The sequence below is a fragment of the Heloderma suspectum genome, chromosome 3, assembly GCF_057233095.1.
Source record: "Heloderma suspectum isolate Gila_16-S chromosome 3, 16-S_ref, whole genome shotgun sequence".
Lineage (NCBI taxonomy): Eukaryota > Metazoa > Chordata > Lepidosauria > Squamata > Helodermatidae > Heloderma > Heloderma suspectum.
Genome location: NC_139460.1, coordinates 129,503,236 through 129,527,892, shown reverse-complemented (window position 1 = coordinate 129,527,892; position 24,657 = coordinate 129,503,236). Strand labels below are relative to the sequence as shown.

The 24,657-nt window shown below is 40.2% G+C and overlaps 1 protein-coding gene across 1 annotated transcript in view; it reads right to left on the bottom strand.

Moving 5' to 3' along the window:
• The window catches only part of GCC2 (GRIP and coiled-coil domain containing 2), a 31,163-nt gene continuing 6,506 nt past the window's right edge, over window positions 1-24,657 (bottom strand). Inside the window, exons 5-23 of the mRNA XM_084844495.1 lie at window positions 24,250-24,354; window positions 20,727-23,198; window positions 19,539-19,599; window positions 18,223-18,323; window positions 16,935-17,033; window positions 15,416-15,535; window positions 13,658-13,822; window positions 13,440-13,544; window positions 13,031-13,193; window positions 12,371-12,471; window positions 12,168-12,245; window positions 10,806-10,943; window positions 9,378-9,493; window positions 8,437-8,613; window positions 7,918-8,135; window positions 7,200-7,394; window positions 5,663-5,802; window positions 3,494-3,695; window positions 1-2,824 (exon numbers count right to left, since the gene is read on the bottom strand). Of these exons, the coding sequence (XP_084700621.1) occupies window positions 2,754-2,824; window positions 3,494-3,695; window positions 5,663-5,802; window positions 7,200-7,394; window positions 7,918-8,135; window positions 8,437-8,613; window positions 9,378-9,493; window positions 10,806-10,943; window positions 12,168-12,245; window positions 12,371-12,471; window positions 13,031-13,193; window positions 13,440-13,544; window positions 13,658-13,822; window positions 15,416-15,535; window positions 16,935-17,033; window positions 18,223-18,323; window positions 19,539-19,599; window positions 20,727-23,198; window positions 24,250-24,354 (4,827 nt within the window). The 3' untranslated portion in view covers window positions 1-2,753. The remainder of the gene's footprint in view (window positions 2,825-3,493; window positions 3,696-5,662; window positions 5,803-7,199; window positions 7,395-7,917; window positions 8,136-8,436; window positions 8,614-9,377; window positions 9,494-10,805; window positions 10,944-12,167; window positions 12,246-12,370; window positions 12,472-13,030; window positions 13,194-13,439; window positions 13,545-13,657; window positions 13,823-15,415; window positions 15,536-16,934; window positions 17,034-18,222; window positions 18,324-19,538; window positions 19,600-20,726; window positions 23,199-24,249; window positions 24,355-24,657) is intronic.

Genomic DNA, 24,657 nt, shown 5'->3' with positions numbered 1-24,657 from the left:
CAGGTTTTGTACTTATTTTAATCTGCATCTCCAACCTTTCTCTGTAGTAAAAGGTATGTTTAGAGCATGCAAACAATATGTTACATTCACAAGTATAGTATTTTAATATGCTGAATATACAATTGAAATCTGAAAATAACAAAAACTATAAGCATAATTTATTCACAGTTTGAAACAATAAACGGAAGGATCCAATGGTGCCTGTGTGCTACCAATATTGAAACTGCATTAACAGAAACCGACGCTTGCACATCAAAAGCACTTGCGACAGGGAAACCTGTCGCACTAACAAATGCTACTAATGTTGGTTTCCACTAGTGCAACGTCAATAGTGCAAGCACATGGGCATCTCTGGACCCTTCCCAATAAGAGGATTTGAAATGACTAAAAGACAAAATGCTTCTTTTTGTCACAGCTGTTAATAACACTGTGCAGATAGGAAAATAATTTTCAGTCTGTAGCAAGTATTCGGGTATGCTAATTCTGATAATAATGAACTATTAAAGAAAGTGCAAAGTCATTTCCTGCTCAGTTTAAACAGGTAAAAAGTACATGATATGGCAATAAATCAAGATATCCAACTCTTCACTCTATCCTTGTCGGCTTAAAAAAAAAAAGACATACCAATTTCACTGCTTGCAGTGAGACAAATTAACATCTCATAGCGCTAAACTTAAGTAGGATTTAAGGCATGGCTATGCTCTGAGAACGGACTGCAGATATGAAAATCACGGTAAGAATCTGAACAGTCACAACACAGATGTTGAAATAGATTACATATCCGCATCTGCCAATGCTATTGAAGCTGACAGCAAAGATACTTCTAATCTGATATTTCAAATGAAAATGCACCTCTTTTTACTGAGAAGCACTTTAAACATTTCATGTGCCTAAGTTGAAGTCACCTTCCAATTGCTTTCTGAACTGCAGAAAATGCTAAGTCATTGTAGCAAGTAGTAGGAATAGATTAAATTATGTAGAATAGCTGAGGGCTATGTTTTCATGCTATACTTTAAGGAGTTGGTGCATTCTTCTATTCTACTCTTATGTCTGAAAATACATGTTGAAGTCATGGATTACAGAACTCCTTGATTTGCCTGGAAGATGCCTAGGTGGCCTCTAAAATAGTTCTGCCATTCACTTGCCTTCTCTGAGTGAATATTGCTTCTCTCAAATAACATTTGCACTTATTTTTAGATACAGGACTGGCCAAATACCCTACATAGTCACTTTTCACTGAAATTGCAATGAGTTGGTAAGTGATAGTGCATATGCACAGGATCACCCCTCCCACCAATATCAGAAACAGCCAAGAAACAGTTTCGGCTTCAGTAACTGTCAGACCGATGAGGTTCTGCCACAAGGGCATTAGCAGTGACCTTCTCCAAACCTCTAGTATATCAAGGGGATTGTTTCTCAGTCCACCTCATCTATTTGTGTTAAACGCTGTGGCGGGGGGAAAAAGTACTGCAAAAACAATGGATTGGATCCAGTCTTAGTCAGACATAGAGTAGACCCACTGAAATAAATGGCATTTAAGTTACTCATGACATTCATTTCAATGGGTCTACTCAAAGTATGTCTAAAACGGAATCCAACCCTATGTATACTTCTGTGTCTCCTTTGTGCATAAAGAAGAGATTTAACACTTAAGCAGGGCTCACAGATCAAGAACAAGTATCACAAAGACTGCTATGGATGTGGCAAAATGGCATCCTTTCTTAAAAAAAACGTATAGCTGGAAGCTATATTTACCTGCTTGTCTCTAGAAAGCACTCATTCTTGATGACCATAAACAAGTATAGGATTCACAACCTGCAGCAAACTCTAGCCTATTTTAGGATGCCCTCCACTTTGTCTTTCAGAATTATCACTAGCATAATCAGTGATGTCAACGAGTGTTTAGACTGAGTGCAATGCAGCTTCTAGTCTTTGTTTTAATGAAGCTTTTTTTGGATTTGAAATCTCAGTTCTTAAAGCAGCTTGTTTTCAGGTCCTAATTAGCTAATGGTTCCAAAGGATCTGACACAGCAACGTCCTAAATACTAGATATTACTTATTAGCTTTAGGAATCACTAAATACGTCTGGCAAAATTCCTAGGGTTGAATAAATTGAATATAGGGCAGACAGCCAAAGATTTTATTTTTGCGTTGCAGTACCATTGAGAAGAATAAACAATTTTTAAGTAAATCATATCTATCTGATGTTGCTGGGCATTAAGGAGACAATATTTTGAACAACAAATTTAGGAAGTCTGTGGTCATATTTGCCAACTTGACATTAGTCTTACCACTGATCACCAACATGCATAGTACATTTCTCAGACAAATAAAAATGAGGATGTTTGCTGAAGTCAGACATCCAATCCAGAGTTCCAATGTACATATGGAATTTCTCCATGTACAAGCTTACAGATTAATTTCAGCGGAAGAGGCAGCTCCAGAGACAGACAAAAGATGTGTATGCGAAACTGCTCCTCCAATGAATGAGGGCGACGGATTTTGCAGGTAGGGAAGCTCAATGGATGCATTAGAGCTTCAACACCTGTAGAAAATCAATGAATAGGGGAGAGAATACACTATTTCCCAAGTCTTCTACAAGTTTTAGTCAAAATGAGATGATTAATTAAAATAACCAACAGAAAAACAAGAGTCACCCTTGCCACACATGTATATGGTTCATTCTTCAGTGTTGAGATTCCCGTCAGTGCAACTGCAGATTCAGAATGTTTGCACAGAGAGCTTGCATAGTCTTATCGGAGTCCTGACCAGCTGTGTAAGTATGATGCCCACCCAGAGGGCTGTGATGTGCTCTCTTCCTCACCTTACAAAAAACAAGAAGACATACATCCTTTAAGTACACACCCAGAGGGTTTAATCACAGGGCTGAAAGCATGGTTCAAACTGACCAGTGCATTCACCTTGCCTCAAAATGTGGATGTCTAATCTGACTTGAATCAAAGCTACCCCCCATGAAAGGCATGGTTAATCAAGAAATGGCAAGCACTTACTACAGGCACTTCCTTGCAGGATCTACAAAGACTGAATGATTTTCAGATCTAAAGTCATGCTCAATATCTCATTAAACATCAACCCTTTAAAATATCCCACCAATAATCCTTGCTTTGGGAAACTAAAATGGGTCATATCATCTACAGTTTTAGATCCTGGCCAGCATAGCCAATGGGAAGGGCTAATGGGAGTTGCGGGCCAGCAATTTCTGGAGGACAACACATTCCCCATCTCTGTTTTAGATTTTAACGTGAACAGTCACAACTTGTTTCTTGGTTGTAGGAATTTTGATTGAACATTTATAGAAGAGATTTTGTCCAGTAGTCTTTTTTTTTCAATAGTTGTGATGGCACGAGTGCCCTTATAGGTTAAGACAAGCACATTTCTTCTCACTACCTATCTTGCTTCAAGCTCGCCACAAACAGCAGCCGCTTCACCTTCCTTTCTCTGATAATGCCAGTAGCAAAATAGTTTCCTGTACCTTGAGCAATCGCAACAAGCTTTCCTTTTTCTTCTGGACTCAGCTGCAACATGGTATCTATTACTGGAAGAAGCCTCTCTCTTTCACTGCCAGATTTTAGAAATATAAATTGTAACAGAACATTCTTCAAATATTCCAGATTAGCAACAGATTTCTCTCGTTCCTGGTTCCTTTCTAATCGCCTAATTTCATTTTTAAGAAGCTGGAGATGGAAAACAAAGACAGACATTTCTTAAGACCCTAAAGGTGGATGTGAAGAAGTTAGACAAAGCACAGGTAAACAACATTAACACAAATGGCATGAGGAAATAGCATGCAGAGTTCTGTACTGGTCAAAGATCCCAGCAAACATAGCAGAATAGACTGATAGAATTAGTTCATGTGACTGAATCCTGTCATGCTATCACAGACAGGGGTAAGCCCAGCGCACGAAGAAAGGTAAGGATGAACTGGGCAGTGCAAACAGTGCGCGAACAACCCTTGCATTTTTTCCTAGCGGCTCCAATCATGGAGAGGGCTGCCAGCTCACTGTGAGTACAGCCAACTTCAGACTAGTCTTTCTCCATGTGGTAATGCACACGTGTGAGAGACCACATGGAGGAATGTAACTGTATGAACTGGCTCTTAAGGGAGCTAAAACCAGCAAGGAAAAAAATCACCAGAGAGCCTCCAATAAATTGGTTGTTGCAGCTTCTCCTACTGTTGAAAGTAGACTCAATCACTATCAATAGACTCTCTCTCTCTCTCTCTCTCTGTGTGTGTGTGTGTGTGTGTGTGTGAGTAAGTAAGTAAGTAAGTAAGTAAGTAAGTAAGTAAATAGTGGGAACTCTCATAGGAAGTCAGAAAGCTACTGCATGAGCAGTTTCCCCTCTGGCTTCAGGTGGTTTAAAGGGGCTGGGCAGGACCCAAGCATCTGTCAATGGATGGAACACAGCCTCCTTTTGAGGTACTAGGGGCCTGGAGTGCCCATCTTCTCTTCAGGCTTCCATGCTTCATGCCCTCAGCTAGGCCAATAGTAATCTCCATGGCTCCTAAGTTCTGCTTACAAGCCCCACTTCATAAGAACATAAGAAGAGCTGGATCAGATCATGGGCCCATCTAGTTCAGTGGCCAAGCAGCTGCCCACAGGAAACCCACAAGCAGGACATAAGCGCAACAGCACCCTCTCACTCAAGTTCCCCAGCAACTGGTGTACATAGTCATACTGCCTCTGATACTGGAGGGAGCACATAGCCACCAGGACTAGTAGCCCTTCATAGCCTTATCCTCCATGAATATGACTAATCCCCTTTTATAGCTATCCAAAATGGTGGCCATCATTACATCTTCTGGAAGTGAATTCCAGAGTTTAACTACGTGCTGCGAGAAGAAGTATTTCCTTGTATCTGTCCTCAGTCTCCCACCATTCAGCATCATGGGATGACCTGGGGCCTAGCATTATGAAAGAGGGAGAAAATGTCTCCCTATCCACTTTCTCCACACCATGCAAATTTTGTACACCTCTATCATGTCTTCCAGTACTTGCCTTTTCTCTAAGCTAAACAATCCCAGCTGTTGTAACCTTTCCTCATAGGGGTGTTGCTCCAGTCGCTTGATCATTTTAGTTGCCCTTCCTCCAAAGCTACGATGTCCTTTTTTTACGGTGCAGTGATCAGAACTATGCTTCCAACTCTGTCTACTTACCTTTTGGGCTCTGCATCAAGTAATGGACTAAAATGCTTTTTCCAATGACGGTGGCTTCAAGCCTTGATGTTATTAGCTGTTATGCTAACTGTCAACATTCTAATCTGCTGCCAGTTCCTGATTTTCCTACATCTTAGGCTTTGGGAGACCCCTCCCCATTGTCTTAGCTGATCTTCTGACCTTTGTGCATTCTGTTTGCCTACATTTATTTATACGTCCTGGCTTTGCTTGACCCTTATTCCCAGGGAAGTGCCGACAGCTGTTCATGAGACCCCATCTCCTGTGAGAACTTATCAGCAGTCACATGAAAGACATGACAGTATTTGTTTCAGCTGATGGGCAGAAGCTAATGAACTTTGTGAACAAGAATGGCATTAAGTTCACAAGATAACGGCACAAGGATTTTTAGACTTGGTACACAAGATCTGAAATGTATGCATGCACCATAAATATAATTGGGAGTTTGGTAAGCATGTGCCTACTAACCTTTATTTGTTCCATTAGGATTACATTGGTTGCTTCTGATTCACGAAGCAATCCATTTAAGTGATCAGCACTCTTTGACGTGGTATTTAACTTCTGGACCAGCTCTTCTTTTGTGAGCTCTGCTTCCCATTGTGGAGGTTCTAAAATTGTCATCAAAAAAGGGATTTCAAATTTGCTTTCCACTTTTAAAAAAAATTGAAATGCTGTTTCTTATGGTTTCTCTCCAAAGTTATATATACATCTTTCCTACCTCTACCAGAATTTCCAAATTAAAGACAACGCTTTCATTCCCGTGCCCTTGTAAAGAATGCCTCTTCAGGACCATTCCAGGATCAAAACAAACAATAAACCACAGCACTTTAATATCCTCTTAGGGTGCAATCCTATCAGAATAGGCAGCCACGTCCGAACTCGGGAGCGACCATTGATCCAACGCAGGCCAGGAGCAGCGCAGAGAGGATCTTCTCCTCCGTGCTTTAGCCGCCCTGCATTTGCAGCTAGACAGCCGATTTCGGCTGTCTAGCTGCAGGAAGTTGGAGTGGGGGCAGGAGGGAGGAGGCCAGATGACACATAGAAAGCATCGGGAAGGCACTTCTGCCCTCCCCGCCCCGCCTCCAGGAATGCCCCGTTTTCGCTGCTCCGTGCTGCTCTTACGAGCGCAGAGCGCGGGGCCAATCTGTGCTGCCTACGAGGCAGTGTGGGAGGGGATGGAGATTGGTTCTCAGGGAACCAACCCATCCTATGGCCGTCCATCTGCTGACCAGTGGCCTTAGGATTGTGCCCTTAGTCCATTATTCTTTAGCATGCTAGCCAATCTCTCTGAGTATTAAAGCTTACCGAATTACTCATTAGTCAAAATTAGTCACTAGATGGAATTGCAGAAAGAGAAAAATATGGCTGAATCACAATTATGTGGAAAAAACCCACACCTAACTTTTCAGATGCAAAAAGATAGTATGCTCGTGGCTTAAAAGCAGCAGAGATCTATGAAGGAGACAGCTGCTTCAACTTGAGTTGGAACATCTGTGGACTGGGGGGAGGCTTCTTAACATCTTTGTTCCCACAGTGTCTCTTGCAGCTTCTGGCTCTGATGGCAGATATGAGAGATAGCAGCAACAGTGGAACTAACATCTGGCTGTTCTGACAGCCATTTCCACGCTACGGTCATTCTCCTCTGAGACCTTCTGTGACCCAAAGATTCAGAAGCAGCGTCGCAGCTGGACTATCTAAGGTCTGGGGAAAGCTGGTATACATCTTTCCTAATATCTCATCTATTTTGTTAGATTTTAAGTGTATTGTAAGCCAATTTGAGAGGGTCAGTTAGTAGGAGGGATATAAATATTACAAACACACAAAAACTAAGAAATCATTTCGGGAAGGGAATATGAAGCAAGTATGGGAGGTATGCACAAGACAACAAAAATAAGTCTCCCCATGACCTGAAAAACTACCAAGTAATATCAATTGTGTATTATGCCAAAACCAAACTTTAAATCCCAATACACTGCTGCATAGCCATCTGAGAAGCTTTCCTTACCCAATTTTGTTTCTGGGGTATTAAGAAGCTGTTCCAATGATGGCACATAGGTGCTGGCAGAAGATACAGACTCTGTGTCAGTGGTTTCCATTCCTTCACCCTCCTCTCTAGCTACTGTGTGCACATCAAGAAGAGGAAGGTCAGTGCCCCTCCGTTCTCGCAAGTTCTTTGTTGGTAGGCTGGAAGGAGCTGGACCTGAAAAACAAGCCATTAGAAAAGAACGCTGATTAAAATAAAATCGCTATTTGATGAGAATTAATTCTCATCAAATTAATTCTCATCAAATTTTAATTCTCATCATTAAGTTGATGAGAATGTTATTGAATTCTATAAGAAAAAAGTACCCAAACATATGCAATTGCCCAACAGAGCTGCCCCATGACAGGCTGGCAGAAAACCCAAACACCACCTATTTTGATACAAATATAATAATAAATAATTCACAGTTGCTCTTCAACAGTTTCCCCAATTCTGACACCTGACGCAGGCTGCCTCACACTGCCTAACAAAAGGACTAGCCCAACCACAGAACGTAATAGAATAAAATATCCCCCAGTTTGGTGATAGAAGTGACAATTCACCTTAAAGGAAGTGAAAATCTCAGAGATGTATGTTTTGGGGAGAGAAAGTCTTAGCTAGAGTTTAGACAAGTGAAAACGTTTGCCAGGTAGTCTCAGCTGAACATTATTTCTTCAGTGGACAATGGACAGAAACTTACTTTTTGTGCTTGGCTCACTTTTGACCTGAAAGAGCTGGGATTCTACTTTGGACAGCTGCTGTTGCAATGTCTCCACAGTCTTCCTGTGCTCTTCTTGCAGATGCCGGACTTGATCACGGAAACTGTTCCGAAGAGCTTCATTTTGGGCTGTCAGCTGACTCACAGTCTGTGCATGCTCTGACTTCATCACCAGGTTTTCAGATTGTATTGTGCAGAGTCTGGAAGATATCGCATTTGCCCCCGAGTTCCCACGTTAGAAAGCAAGGGTTTCAATACTTAGAGAAAGCAAGAGACTCTGAGGCAGGAACATCTAAAATCACTACTGTCAACAACTTTTCAACTGGGGGTGGGTGGGTGGGGAACTGCAAGAATTTATTGAAAGAGCTTCCCACAAGAGGAACACCCAAGATGTGGTGGCATTTACTTCTGAAGACTAAACAATTCATTCAGGCGCAAAATTCAGATATGAAATGCTAATCACAAGCATAACAGTATAATTTACACAGGGTAGAAACGTACTTTTCTCGGAGCTCTGCTTCCTTTGCCACAGTCTCCTGAAGAATTTTATTGTGCCTTTCCAGCAGTGTGTCATGTTCAGACTGCAGTGCCTGAAGCTCAGTAACATTAATTTGTAAGTTACGTTGAGTGTCTTGCAATTTGATCTTCAGTTGGTCTATTACCTTTTCCATGTGTTCTCTAAAGGAAAGAAAAAAACAAACAATATTTGCAGACTAAGGTCTGCTTCTGAACCATTAAATGTACCATTAGTAGACCACAAAAACAAATCCCAATGTATTTCATTGGAATTTGTCATGGCATTTACATGGTTTGAATGGTACAAGTACACAACGGCATTATAGAATGTAATGATAACAGCAGTGATTAATTGATCTGACTTTTAGCATACAGGTCCAAACCAAGTCAAACTTTTGTGCTTAGGAACATGTGGAACCCTGTGAAAAGCACAAGGATGTTTGTCATTTTGTCTGGCTGTTGCAAGAAAAGAGCAATCTGTAGCAGGATCACTGGGATAGGGGGCGGAACGTGTACGTGCATGTGTGCGCACACACGTGTGGCACCTGACCCGGCATCATGTGCGGCTTTTGTGGCCGAAAAGGTTATGCACACCTACCCTAAATCATAGTTAAGACTAACCACAGCTTAGGGTTCAGATATAATGCTAAACTAAGGTTAATTGAAAATAGAAACAAAAGCTTTTGATCTCCTCACAGTTGTGCTGGAGGAGGGGAGAGAAGATAGTGTTTGTTATACCTAAAGCAGGCCAATATGAAATGTGGTATAAAAATGGTACTCTCTACTTTGCACATGACCTAAATAAGCCTTACCTTGACTTTGCAAGGATCTTCAGGCAATCATTGAACTCAGAAACTTTGGTCCTGCAAATGGAAATTCAATTCATACCAGCTTTCACTAATGTCAACCAACTCTGCAATGTTTACCTTTCTTGTTTGGTCACATCAGTTTCAGATTGAGAGGATTTATTCTTCTGTTTTAAAACGTTATGAACACGGACTTTGTAGCTTTCAAATTCAGAGGTTACAGCAGCATGTTCTGCCTGCAATGATATATGGGGGTAGGTGGTATTTGCATAAGGAGCACATATACACAACCACCAATACACTTTTAAAGACTGAGCAAGATTACCTTCCTCCCTTGAGCGTCATAGGATAAGCCATTACAAAATAATCAATATATGCTCAACTTTCTCAGAATGCCAGTAAAACCACTTCTGTTTCAAATATAGCATCGACATTATTCATGACTCCAGATACACATTCAAGTATGATGTTATTTTGCAATCAAAGCATAACCAACTACTACATATAACAATTGCAATGCAAGCTAAGGGCAGAAACTTCACAAGCTATCATTTTGCCATGACACATCCAGCCATCACAACAGTCCCTCATGCAGTCGCATCAACCAAATGCCTAGTTATAATTACATTACATTATGAGTCATTCTGATTTGTAAATGCAGACAAGATGGACAGTTTTACATTAAATTGTTTTGAGCCTGTTGCAGAGCATACAAAAGCTCTGTCCAATGAGCAGAATATCAATAATTTATGCTGTACGCAGACCCTTATGGGATTTCCACAGTACAAATGTTACTGACTGAAAACGCCTCATAATTTGATTCCCCCCTCGCTCTCCAAAATATCCTTCTGGGAAATCCAACCTATGTTTCTCCACCTGTTTTTTATCAAGTATAAATGCTAACTACTGAAAATATAACATAGTTTTCTCAGGACTATGGCTAGTAGAACACACATGTGCAAGGTTGAATGATTAAAACTGCTGCTACTTCAGCTGTTCTAGATTCAGTAGAACTACCTTTTAATCAACTGTATGAATTCTATTTCATCAAGTCTTCAAACTGTTCAAAAATACACACAATGCCATTTTTCATAATCCAGTGCTTAGCATCTGTAACTTCCTTGTAATCAATTGGCTCCTCATTGTAGCCTTTTATGCACTGTAGCTGTGGCAAACTACAACAGGGAAAGTCTACCAATCATAGATATATGGCAAAAACAAAGGACGGGTACCAGCTGGCACAATTGTCATCTTGGACACAGATGAACTGAGTAATTCTCCTAGAAGAAACTCACACACCATGCTGACAGCATGGATCTGCATTTGGCCTTTTGAACTTCAATTCCTTTTAATATGCATTCCTCCTCAGTCATACAGTGGGGAACAGATTTGAAAGGTGTACAACACCAGGCACCTAAATATTCTGTACGGTCCTAAAGTGGAAATGTCAGGGAGCATCTCCTAACTCTAAGCAAGTGTAAGTGACTTTTTCAACATTTTCAGAGAGGAGCCACTTGTTAGGAATTGGATTATTTTTCCAGAAAATACCTTTGCTGTACTACACTCTTCTTGGAGAGTTGCCAGTTTCTGCTGGTAAGTGTTCAGAACCCGCTGGTGTTGTTCTAGTGAAGTCCGCAGGTGTTCTTGAATTTTGTGTTTTTCTGAAGTTAGCTCAGCCAACTGGATCTGCAAAGGGTATTTATTTCAATACGTTGATGGGGTTCACATTAACTTGAACAGCATTAACTGTGGTGGCTCAAGCATACCTATATTTTGCTTTCATCACCCTCTTCCACAGTGAAGTCTTCTGTTTACTCAGTGGCTGTCATAAGGTTGTGCAAAAGGGGATGCGTACTCTATTACTACATTTGCAACTACGTAAAAGTTCAAAAAACCAACTGAGCAGCTGGCACGGTGTGTTAAATTCAACTAAGGGCCACCTGATATTGTTTTCTTATGGGGGTAGTGAAAAAGAAACCCCCGCATACATGTTCTGTGTGAAAAAGTATATCTGTTTTGCCAGGTGTACATAACACATGGACACAATTTCCACATGGCAGCACATCATTTGGATGCAATTATGCAGAAAACAAACTAGGAGTGAAATGAGTGTAAAATACAGCGGCATGGCATGTGTGGAGGGGAGCTGTAGGTTTGCTGAGGAAGTTCAATTTCGCTTGGTTTTATCTGTAAATAAATATATTGGGGACAATTAAGAACTTTTAGGGTCCACTTTGATTTTCAGTGGAAGAGAGTTAAGCATGTGCTTATGGCTCCTACTGAAATCAACAGGAATTAAAAGTGCTTAACTTTGATTGGATCATGATCATTAAGTGGTACCCGAACTTTAATACTTAATTCTTGCAGTGATCAGAATGTTGTGCTCTACAGGTGTGTGGTTACCTCATTTAATGGAATTTATGCTCCTATTCCCTCCATGAAATTAACATCATAATGAAACACATTTCTAGGCTATGTGGCTATGTGGAACATACTCTGGGTGTGGAAGGAACAAGACATATTCACGGTTACGTCTAGAGTTTAAATTTATCCAGTGAGCTGGGAACAGATTAGGTAAAGGAATGACTATTAATGATACACAGATCCGAAACACATTTTCAGCGTTGAGTAGACACACGTCTACTCAAACATTAAGTCCCACTGAGTTCTATGGGGCTTCCTCTCAGGAAATGATATAGAATTGCAGCCTACTTCCGAAGTTTTATTGATTTCAATGCAACTTCTTTACAAATGAGTTGAATGCCACCTTGAAAGATGCATTAAGTCAAGGAGATGGCAAATAGGATAGTAAATGATTATGGATATAGCTTTAACATGTACCCTTAGTTATCACTCTGTAAGGTAAAATATCATCTTTCTCACTACTCTAAACAAAAAACATTGGCTTGCCTTATAAACTTCCACTTGCTGCTGACTTGCTTCCAACTCTCCTGTTAAAGATGCCTGAAGTCTCAGGAGTTCATTTTCCTGCAGAAAAAGAGCTATCTTAAATAATTGAACAAGATACTGTAGAAGACAGAAATGCAGCCACATCATTATTGCTTTGTTAGAAGAAAACCAGGAAGAATAAATATTGAAGCACATAGACTTACTGCCTGCTTTGAGTCTGCCAACTCTTTTTTCGTTTTCACTAGTAGTTGTTTGATCTTGGCATTCTTTTCCTGATACCCCTGCACAGAATTCTGAAATGATTCTAATTAATAAAATAAATGTAATGGATAAGTGTTATTCAGAAATCAGGAGCAGACATTTTATCAAACACATTTTAAAATGTTTTTTTTTTTCCAATTTCAGTTTTTCTGCAAGTTTAGGAGAGAAAAAAGTAATCAGATTTCTCTCTTGTGGCTTCACTCCAACATTTTACTGGAAGTAAAATTATGACAACAACTTACAACAGTTGTCTGCATTTTCATTTTAAAATACTTTTTTCTGATAAGAAATACTCCAAATCCAAATAAAAATTTGGAAATTCTTTTTTTTTTTTTTTTTTAGAGGGACACAGTAATCACCATAAAAATGGTTTATCATCAGCTGTAGCTGTGAGGATTCCCAAAGGTTTTTTTGTCTAATAGGCAGATTTTTAGATTTGTGCACACTATAGCATTTTCTTAATCTAACTAAATTTCTTGAAAGTACCTAACTATGGCTACTGAGTTGTATTTAGATTTTAATTGTACAGCTTCTTTATTACTTTGAGATATATACATAAAGCCTTCTTGCTATACACAAAGGAAAGTTAATATGCTGCTCACTGATTTCTTCCTGGAGAGTTCCTTGTTTCTGTTTCTGAATTTTAATCTCTTGCTCAAGGTCTTCAATTCTGCTGCTTTTGTTGGTAATCTTTTGATTAAGTTCTTTTACAAAACGCTCATAATCAGCTATTTCCATGTCCATCAATGTACTCTTCTGCGCATGCTGTACAAAATTCAATACATAACATTGGCAAAATTAACACAATTGCACTGGCTGGTCCAGGAGACCTAATATTCATGCCAGATGTTTATCCCAGTTTAACATGCCATATAATTACCCAAGCAAATGACAGCAAGATTCTGATCTGGGACACCAACAAACAAAACCATACGTTCAGTTGAAAGATGACATGATATGCAGCTGGAAGCCAAAAACTGTTGATGGACAAGTAATGTAGCTTCAGTCTACCTTCTTGGCCAACTCCAGCTCTTCCAAAACTTTCTGGAGATGCTTCTTTTCTTTCTGAAGTTGTGCCTGCAGTTCTTCAACTTCTTTTACAGCAGTAGCATGGCCCTACAAAGTAGTTTAAGTGCTGGTCATTTAGAAAATAACTATGTTATTTTATTCTCTGCTGTTAATTTATAAAATAATGTTTCATTTTCGGCTTTTACAACAGTGCCATTTACCTTTATCTTTTGTTCTTTTAGAAGTTTTTCTGCTTCGAGCTCTTTATCCACTTTGGCTTTCGCTCTCTGGGTTTCTAATAGCTGAGTTTCTAACAACTTGGTGTTCGTCTGTAGAGTCTCAATACGAGTCAAGAGGTCTTCACGAGCAGAACGCCACTGGTCTTGCTAAAATGATAGTAGGAACAAGTTAATACACTTTATGGTGGGAAATATTCAGTTACACCATTTTGTACATTGGATTCCCTATCCAGATACCATTTGAAAATGTCTATTACCTATTACCTAAACTTCTCCCATTTTTCTGCCAAGGGCTGCATTCCCTCAGGAATAATATCTCAGGGTCTGCATGTTGGCAGTGGGCAAAATGGCTGGGGCACTCCTTCCCCCACCTCTCTCTGCCATTCCCTTTTCTGTCTTTCTGTCAATCCTTCCCTCCCCCCCTCTTTCTCCCCACCTAGGAGGCTGTCAGGGAAGGAACTGATCACATGCAGGGGGCATTTGAAATTAGGCCAGCAGCTACATGAAATTAAGCCAGCGGCTACAGATTGCCCACCCTGGGCATCGAGCTTAAAGTGAAACAGACTGGTTCAAAAACTTTAAATCTGCTTTTACTGCTGGATTTAGTCCTGGATACTTCTATCTCCAAATATGTTCAATCCTAAACAAATTGAAGTGATCGAGCTAGTTTGATTCAGAAACAGTTAGTCCCCCATTATATATAGTATGAAGAAATTACTGCAGACAACCATGCAAGAGGTACCATTTTCTACAGTCTAAAAGAATATTTATTAATGACCTGGGCATTTCCTAATGCCCTGGTCTACACAAATGTGCAGTTCTAAAAATAAACACTCAGATCTGAATAGTTCTAATGGGAATGTTGTACTAAATTTAACTTTCTAGTGCCCTGTAGTGCTACAGTGCAGTTTGCTGTTGTATTTTGGCAGCAAATTGCTGATTCCCCCCTCCCACGAGCGCGGCCATAGGGGAGGGGCCACTATATGACCCCTGGACCTCCCACAGTTGTCCATCTGATATACAAAAAAAAGGAAAAAGGAAAAAAGAGATCAGCTGTCTACATTCTCTTTATTACAACTCATTACCCTACCACCACATTTTAAAAATAAATCTGCTCTACCCATAAAGGTGTTAAATACTATCTAACAATATTTTGATGAGACTCTGATTAATCAGAAGGTAAAAACCTGTATCCCTCTGTGTAAACAGAATGGCAGATGTCCTCAGACAGAGATCTCTGCAAGAACTTTTCCACATTTATCCTTTCAGGTTATTTTACAATCCTTTTGACCACTGGCAGATGATGCCTTCAAATATATAGGTGATATAAGTCTGACCACCCTGTTAAACCACTCACTTTACCTGTTCCACCTCAACTCTCACCTCAAGCCCCTCCCAACAGCTATAATAGCTAAGCTGAACCTCCATTTTGAGAGGCAGTGTATCCCTCTGAATAAAAGATGGTGGGACAAACAGGGGAATGTCATTGATCTCAAGCCCAGCAGTACGCTTCCCAGGAGCATTTGGCTGGCCACTGCTGGAAACAGAGTGCTGGATCAGAAGACGATAAGTGAGCTGCCAAAGGACAAACCGGGGTCTGAGTCTCAAACACCAAAGTTTGTTTCCCAGCCTTAGACTTCTCATCCCCCCATCCACTTTCTCAATTTAATTTCTCCCTCTGCTTATCCTCCTCCAAATTAAGAACAAATCCCATTTTTATATATTTTATATAAGCAGTACCTGCTGAGTTGAATTCTCCAGCTGTCTTGTAAGGTCATCAATCTGACGATCAAAATTACGAGCTCGCTCTTTTTCAAAATCCAGCTGTTCTGCTTGTTTCTCGAACTCTAATAAAAGATTCTTGGAGCACATACAAATGCTTTTAAAATTTTGTTATAAATGTCTATAAGGTGCTATACATGGAAACAACTGTGTGCATATCCTTCTCAGTTTATTATATCAACAAAAGCACCTAGGGGAAAAAAAGACCTATTTCTTCCAATCGAAATAAGACTAGATTTTGTTTTCCAGCAACCCATCTGAAAGATCTGCATTGGTTATCTGACTCCACACATTTTAGAGCTTTTAAAGTATCAGCAAAATTGCACTGCAGAAGATGGAATTAACGGGGCTGTTCACACAACACGCTTACCCACACTTGCTTGAGTGTGGGTTGTTTTGAACTGTGGGTTGTTTGTTGCACTGGGGGTTAGCTGAACGCAGAACATTTCCCACAAGGTGAGTTATCATGTTGCCTGAATACAGCCAGGGTGGCTTGTTAACCATGCAGTGTGGCTTATTAATCAACCTGAACAACCCAACAAAAACCATGGGTTCTCAAGGTGGCTTGTTCAGAAAAATAACAAGCCACCCTGGCTGCGTTCAGACAACATGATAACCCACGGTTCAAAACAACCTACACTCAACCAGTGAGTGTGGGTTAGCGTGTTGTGCGAACAGCCCCAATGTCTACAGCTGGCCATCTCCAATATGGCACAAGCAGACATCTACTTGAGAATGGGGAAGTTCCATTGCACTCCTCACTCCTGAAGCTACCTGCACCCTCTGCTGCAAATCTGCTCCACAGGGTCCCCAAACCATCCAGAGCACATTTTGGGAAATGGTGCGGGGGTAGCGGATTTGTTCCATTCGGACCAACTCACAATTTAAAACCACAAACTATTTGGAAAGTTGCATTTGAACATAAAGTTGTACTGCTTTAAAAACAAGTGAAATGTCGCTGGTAAAATATAAGGTACAAAATATGTGGAGAATGACTGCTCAGTTAACTCACACATAGACATCACAGTAACTGTTCAATGGCTAAGCTGGTCCTTGTCTTTTCCTTGTCTTTCTCCATTTTGTTCAGTGAGGAAAGAGTTGAGGATACCAGCCCAGCCCTTTTTATAGCTGCCTCACTTAAACATAGTAAAAGCAACAACTTGATCTTTCTGCTAGTTTTCTGCAATTCTCAAGATTAAAACAATTTAAAAAATGTCAAACATGACAATCCAAGAGGCAGAGGATCAAAACACCTGCTTATACAGTAGGGGAAGACAATGTATGCCAACAAAGCTTTCAGCAGCATTTCTTTTTGGCACAGCATGATCCACCGTAAACACAGCCTCCACATTTAATTCCATAGCAGCTTTAAAAGCAGATGATTGGATACAAGTCTGTGTTGTGCAATGTAGAGAAGCCTTGATTAAGTGTTTCAAGTACACCAAGCACTTATAAAGATAAAGCATCTGTAGTTTACCTTATAGCTCTCTGCTCCCTGGATGATATCTCCCATTGAAGTAGACAGCTTCTCTTTCTCAGATTGTGACAACACCAGCTCTTCTCTAAGCGACTGCACCTAAATGCAAAGACAAGCATAGCTTTGTTAATTGCAATGGCTGGATCCAAAGCACCTTCCACAAACAGAAGGGCCAGGGATTTTTGTCAATTCTTTCCCCCAAACAACCTCCCAAGCTGTTCCAGAGGGTTCCCTAATCTTGCAGAGCAGATTTTCACAGGCTGCAAGGGACTCGAGATCTGATAGTGCTCCATTCCATGAGACTGAACAACAACAACAAAATCCAAAAGACTCACAACTGGTAATAAAACCAACAACTACAAGCCCAGTTCCTGTCACTAAATGCCACTTTGAACAGAAGGTGGAAATTCTCAGTCATATAATCATGATTAGGAAGCAGCCACTGTGACTGCTGGTCTACGCCACTTTGATTACAATCCATGCGATGCATTCAGAATAGTCCAGGCAGTACCCTTTACAGCTCTTACTAGACACAAAGGGAGTTAAGGAAGGAAATTATCTCTATAGTATCCAGAACCCAAGTAATTTCTGGTTTTAAAAATAAAATCCAACTTCTTGTGTCCAACTTCCAGATATCTATAGCAAGTCAATGCAGAGTAAAGTACTGATAGAATGTGCTTCCAGCAGCCACTTCTGCCGGCAAGCCACCAAATTCTATGCCGGATGCATCCTTCCATCACTGGTACTTGTCTTTCCAGGAACAACTGGGCAGATAAACTCTGTATGTGTGAATTGTACTGGCTTCCAAACATGTGTACACACTGCAACCCACCCCTTTCAAATTCACACACACAATGGTATCCATGTGTTTCTTTCTAGGTAGGTATTACCACACAGAAAAAAATGACACATGCAAAGTGGCCTTTAGTGAAGAGCAGAGACTGAAACCTAGAGATCGGGTGGTTCTGGGTTCAAGACCTGCCAATCATCATGACCACCAACAATTAGCCAAATTAGACGATCCCTTATTAAAGAGACGTTGTGGTGTCCAATAGACATAAAACATATGTCGCTGAATACGATGCAGCCTAAGGTCCATAGACATGACAGGCAGACGCCAAAGTGGCGATCCACTGATTAGGCATTTTGTGGTGGTGCCCTCAGCAGTTTCTCAAATTCCAAAATGTGCCCACTTGTCCAAAAAGGTTGCGGACCGTTGACATGTTGTCCAAGAATCACATTACTTATGGTGAATGGTTCCAGATATATTTAACTTGATTTCAGTTACCTCTTTCCTGCTTGAATCCAGTTCTTTCCTTAATTTCACAGCCACAGCTTTAATTTTATTTAATTTTTCTTCTTTCTCTTTCAGCTGTTTTTCCAAATTTACTAAATGAACAAAGAAAAGCTACTTAAAAATGCGAACACAAAATAGCTTTCTGCAAGAAGAAACAACAGTTTTATTAGTAGGTATTAGCTTCATTATTTATACTAATTGCCAGCTAAAATTATTACATATATGTAATACCTACATTATGCAATACTATCCCATATACTCATTTCAGTATCTGATTTCAGTTTGAAATGGCATGACCCTATTTAAGGCTTACTAAGAAGTAAACCCTCCAAGTTCAACAAGACTTTTCCCTTTCCCTCATTTTTTGTTGCTGGTTTGTCTTTTCTTCTTCTCTCCCACTGGTTTCAATGGGAGGGAAAAGAACTACATCAGCCCCATGCTCTGTTTCAGATGACTGCTTGGGGAACAAGGGGCTTTGGACCCAGCAGACCCAAAGCCACCCCCAATCTGCACAACATGTCCCCAGAATGCCTCCTTTTCACCCTTTCTGCCATTTAGAACAATACTGGTCATTTCTAAGTAAGGGACACGCAAGACAGAGAGAAGCAGTAAAAGGACTTGATATATATATCCATTGGTCATTCTGAAGCAGCCTGAGGATATCACAGATCTCCCAGCCAAACTACTCATTGTAGTGTGTAATAACTATTTTCTCCTTTATATAAGAAAACAGAATGACTCTGATACATTAAATCTGCACTAAAAGTTATTCTTCACCATACTTTTTCTTCACAGTCATAAAACTAGATGGGACCAGGGAAGCGATTACATCCCATTCTGGAAAGCATGATCCTCTTACACATCCACCCCACACAAACTAACCCACACGCTACAAGATGTCCCTTTTGCTTTTTAAAAGAGAAGCTCTAATTTTCAGCGATCGAACAAAAGCCTATGAACCAAATAAAAGAGCCTGGGCTGGGGCTGCGCAGATGCGATGCCACATTTTGCCTTCATGAGAGCAGTGCATTACTAGGAGAAGACACGTATTTAAGCTAGAATTACAGGTGTTCATGCTTTGGATAAGACCCCCTGCTTTCCCACATCTATAGTGGTATTCAGCCATGTAGAAGCTGTAGGAACGTATGAGCGGAAGAGTGGAGTACCAGACCATTTTTAATATCCCATAACAAACTTTAAAAGCGCGCTTCAAAAATGAAATCAGACCTGAGACAGATGCAATGAAAACACAAACACTGTCTAATTACTTAAAAAAAAAAGCAAGTAACGAAAGATTTAAGAATTACCTATTTGGGGGGTTTCTGACGATTGTTGGTCACCATTCGTGGAAGACTCCTCCACAGAGGCCTGCATTGTAAACAAAATAAATGAGGTGGGCAGCTCTGGGCTACCCCTGATAGGAGCTCTCACAAGAGTTAAGCCAGGCAGAGTTTGCCCTGTGAAGCCCTCCAAGAAGAGCTTCCTATTGTGCAAGTGTTTCTCTCCAACACTAGAGCAACAACACTGATGGTGGCTCCTGCTGGTTGGTGGTGGTGGTGGGGAGGAGAGACAACTCACAGAGGCAGAGCAAGGGGAGTTGTGCTCCCATTGTGACAGCACTTCGGGCCTTGAGCCTGATCCATGGGAAAGTGTCAGACTGGACTCCCTAGTGTTGACAACATTGCCTTGTTGCCTCTATTTGTTTCTCTATGACAAAGAAAAGCAAATAAAACTATGGAAGTGGCAGGGAAAGCTCCAGTAACAACAACAGTCCAGCATCTAGAAATGTATGTATTTTTACACTGAATTTATGAAATTTATTAATTTTCTTGTCCATTTTTTAAATGGACAAGAAAACTGGCACCTAAGTTTCCTCTTGATCAGGCAATGACAGAGCGACCCTGGAACGTTATTAAGTTGTAACAGCCATTTCGCTTCATGGAGCTATCAATTCTTAAGTGCCTCAAAATGAGGAATACTGAAAGTCACGAAGGCCCTTAGCCCATACCCATCTCCAAAGACTAAGGGGAGAAAACTATCTTTGAAATCAATAAGGATTGAGCCGTTTCATATTTTACCATTTAAAGTAACTTTAGCACAATCATTAAGAAGACTCTTTGCTGACTTTTACAATAAAAAGACTAAACTAAAAGCCACTTTCTATATAATGATTTTGAATTTGGGGATGATAAATTTTTCAGGTCACAAATCCAACCTCTAATCCTAGTTCCAATTCTATAAATACGAATGTGGGGATTAAGGGGGAATTCACATTTTTACACAACACCAAGGTGTTGTTTTGTGTTTGCCAAGGTGAGCACAAAGTGCCAAGAAGAGACACATGTCTTCAAATACACTGGGGCCTCTCTCACAACAGCAGATGATGAGGTAAATCTGTTCCTGGGCTGCTCTTAACTATTCCTGATATTTTTCCAACTTGCGTTCTATAGAACCTTGGGGGATATATTTGAATACTTCAAAAATAAACCCCTAACCTTTAGTAAAGAAAGCTCAGCTTGTACACTTCTCAATTCAGTTTCTTTTTGCTCCAGGATTAAGCTTAGATTTTTCCGCTCTTCTTCGAATTTTTCTTCTTGCCCTTTTATTTTGCTTTCATGGTGTTCAGAAATATCTTGAAGACGACCTAGAAGATCATGATTCTCCTTCCTGACTTTTTCACTGGTGTGTTTCCACTCCTGGATATCTAGCTGCAGGGCTTCTTTTTCAGAGAAAGCCCCTTCCAACTCCTCTCTTAAAAGACATTTTTCTTTTTCATAATCATCCAACAGAGATCGGAGCTCCATGCAATGAGCCGCACTTTCTTCCTGGAGCCTCTGCATCTCCTGCTGTAGAATAACATTTTCATCCTTCTGTGAGCTCAGACTTTTTTCCTCTTGCTTCATTTTTGCCAAGAATTCATTTGCAGCTTGCAGTATACCAACAATATTATCTCCTTCATTTTCATCTGGATATCTAGAGCCCATCTTCTCAAGGAGGCTATGTAGCTGACTGGTGACAAGTGATTTGAAGGCCTTTTCCTCCTCAAGTAATTTAGTCAAATGGGCTTTTTCTTCACAGGTCGTTTGCAGTTTCGTTTCCAAGCCATCCACTGTCTCTTTAGAAATGAGCCAGTCCCCCTTTTCAGATGCAATGCTTTCTAGTTCCTTACCCACTCTGTCCCTTTCGTCCTTTATTTTGTTATTTTCACCATGCAGTCTCTCCACTTCAGACAACAGACACACTTTATCTTGCTGAAGAGCTTCGATTTGTTGTTCTACTTCCCTCAGCTTTTGCTGGTCCATTTCTTTTTCCACTGAAATGCCTTTCAGTTTCTGAGTTAACTCCTCTGCCTGTTGCTCTAATTCATGGTTGCAAAGGGTAAGAGCCTCAGCCTGTCGTTGAAGCTCCACAACTAGTGCTTGCCCCACTTTGCATTTTTCTTGGAGGTTTTCTATTTTCTCAGAAGAGTACTTCATTTCCACAAGGATGTTATTATTCTGTGAGGAAAGCTCACTCTCTTTCTCTTCCAGTTCTTTTATTGCAGCCTCTCTTTGATGAACAGAAGTAACAAGTTTCTCATTCTCCTCCTGAAGTGTCCCTATTTTATGCCTCAGTTCTTCCACCTCCTCTCTTTTGGAGGAGAGTTGTTCTACCTCTTCCCGGAGATGATTCACTGTCTCAAGGAGAATATCCTTTTCGTTGAAAGCAACTCTAAGCTTTTTCTGAAGTTCATCTACATCAGAAGCCTGCTGCTGCTTCATAGATGCAAATTCTTGGCTTATCTTCCCAGCTGACTCCCCTAATTCAGTTTGTAAGGTTTCCAACGTTTCTCGTAGGTTCTCATAACTAGCAATCGCTTCTTCTTTCTCCTGTATATGCCTTTCACATTGTTCTTTAAGATCCTGTATTTCATGAACCAATGACTGGTTTTCTCTCTCTGAACTTAATGATACTGTTTGTTTAAACTCACAGATTTCTCTCCTATGCTTTTCTATCAGATCTTGAATTTCTCGGCTATTCTCTTTTTCAGTATTCTCGTGTTGTTCTCTTTTTGCCTGAAGCTCTGATTTTAGTTTTTCAATGAGACAACAGTGATCCTCTTTGGCAAGCTGCAGTTCATTAATTTTGAACTCCAAATCTTCCCTCTCATGAAAGTATTCATCCTTTGCAAGCTGGATTTCCACTTCCAGTTTCATCTTAACATTTTTCATATAGGTTAATTCATCTCTTAGTATACTATGCTGAGATTCCAGTTCTTTTAAAGCATTCTCTAAATGCTTGGCCTTTTCTGCCATTTCTGTTTCCAACTGTACATTTCTAATCGCTACTTGGTTTTCTTCATCTTTAGTCAAAGTTTGCCTTATGTATTCCAGTTCGTGTTCATACCTCTCTTTATCAGACTGCAATTCATCCTGCATGCTTTTCTCTTTTACTTGGTATTGCTCTATTAAATCCTGCTTTAGCTGATCTACCTTATTTCGCTCTTCTTCACATATTTTAGCAGAAGCTTCAAGCTGACGTATCAACTCTGACACTTCCTCTTGGTGAGTAGTCTTCAGTTTGCCTAGTTCTTCACTGAATGCATCAATTTCATTTTGATAACACTGAGAATTATTTTCAATAACATCTTGCAGTTTGGCAATTTCCTCCTTCCTACCCTCATTGGAAGCTTTTAACTGTTCCTTCAGATTCAAGATTTGCTCCTCACAGATGGTCTTTGTTTGATGGAGTTCTTTCTGTAGCCTTTTAATATTTTCATGCCTATTACTATGACACTCAAGCTGTTCTGCAAGCTGCTCTTGTTTCTTCCGTTCTGCATGCAGTTCCTTTTGCAGTGTGGCTACAGCTTCATCATGTTTGGACTGTGCAGTTTCTGTTTCATGTTTAAGACTTTCCATTTCTTTCAGGTAGCCAGTGCTCAACTGTGCAAATTTCTTCTGCAATTCTTCATCCTTAGCAAGAACAGCCTAATGATAAAAAGTTATAGAGTGGTGTCAAATAAACATAAAAACATTTGTAAGCTTTTATTAATTTAACACCAATTAAAGAAAAAAATCAACCCCCATGCCCCCGCAACCCCATCTGATACAGGAACAAAGAAGAAAGTATATAGAGAAACATGTGTATGAGATCTGCACAACTTGCATTACATCACTAACATCTGCCTTCTCATACCAGCCCAAAACATATTTCTTCTTCAGTTAGGAGCAAAATATGCATTTGATCTATTACAAAATATGATTTCTAAAAAGATGCCTGAGACTTGCACTCAGCATGCCTAAATAATATAATCTTAATCAGCTGAGTTGTTCTCCAAGTCATTCCATTCATAAAACTGAGCGTGCAACCCGATCTGAGAAATAGTATGCTTTATGTCGAATGGCAGCTGCTTTCTTTTAACTGATATGTACACCAGAAAATGGAGCAGTAGAAGATATTTTATAGATGTATACGCTTTATATTTTACATTCTTTTTGAAGACAAGAGGCACTTCAGGGATTTCTCTAAGGTGGAAAACTGAATGGACAGAACACAGTACACTGTATTAGAAAGCTGGCAGGAGTAATTACAGTTTAGAATTAAGTGTTTCAATCTTTCAGCAATGCCTGAATTTTACATCTTTTGGGATAACACTTTTGCCATTACACAAGTCTAGGTATTAGCAAGTGCGCTCTCTCTCTCTCTCTCTCTCTCTCTCTCTCTCTCTCAAAAAAGCATTTTCCATAAATTGTTGACAAGTTACAAGTCTTTGACAGACCACTGATCCAGGAGTATGTTTTCAGGACTGCAAAGCCCATCTGAAGTAGGTGTATTTTCTAGGTGACGGGTCTACTAAATATCCCATTCCCTCTTATCACTCTTATTCTGGTGTCAGGGAAAAGGGCAGTCCATGATACTTCTGACCTTTGATCAGAAGACAAAGGGATTAAAAGAAAGGACAAGATTTCGGTGACATAAATACATTTAACAAGCCACAATTATATCAGATCTTTTCTGTTTACTATCCTTGTGGAGTACCTCTGCTTCTTGTTGCCTTTTCACATTTTCTTTTTTTAGAGCTAGACACTGCTGCTGGATTTCTGCTTTTTCCAGAAGAACTACGTCCAGCCTCTCTGTGAGAGCCTAATTTTGAGAAATGTGCAGAGAGAAGAAAGTTACTCACTTCATTGCAAAAAAAAAAAAAAAGCACAAGAGGGTTGACTACTCCTTTAACATATTGACTGGGTTCACACAAGATGTTAACTCACACTCAGTGGTTGAGTGTGGGTTGTTGCTGAACTGTGGGTTAGCGTGTTGTTTGTACCCAGGAAATTTTCTGCAGGATGGCTTGTTAACCATGAAGTGTGGCTTACTGTTCTCAAACAAGCTAGCTTGAGAACCCATGGTTTGTTGTTGGGTTGTTCAGGGTGGTTAACAAGCCACACT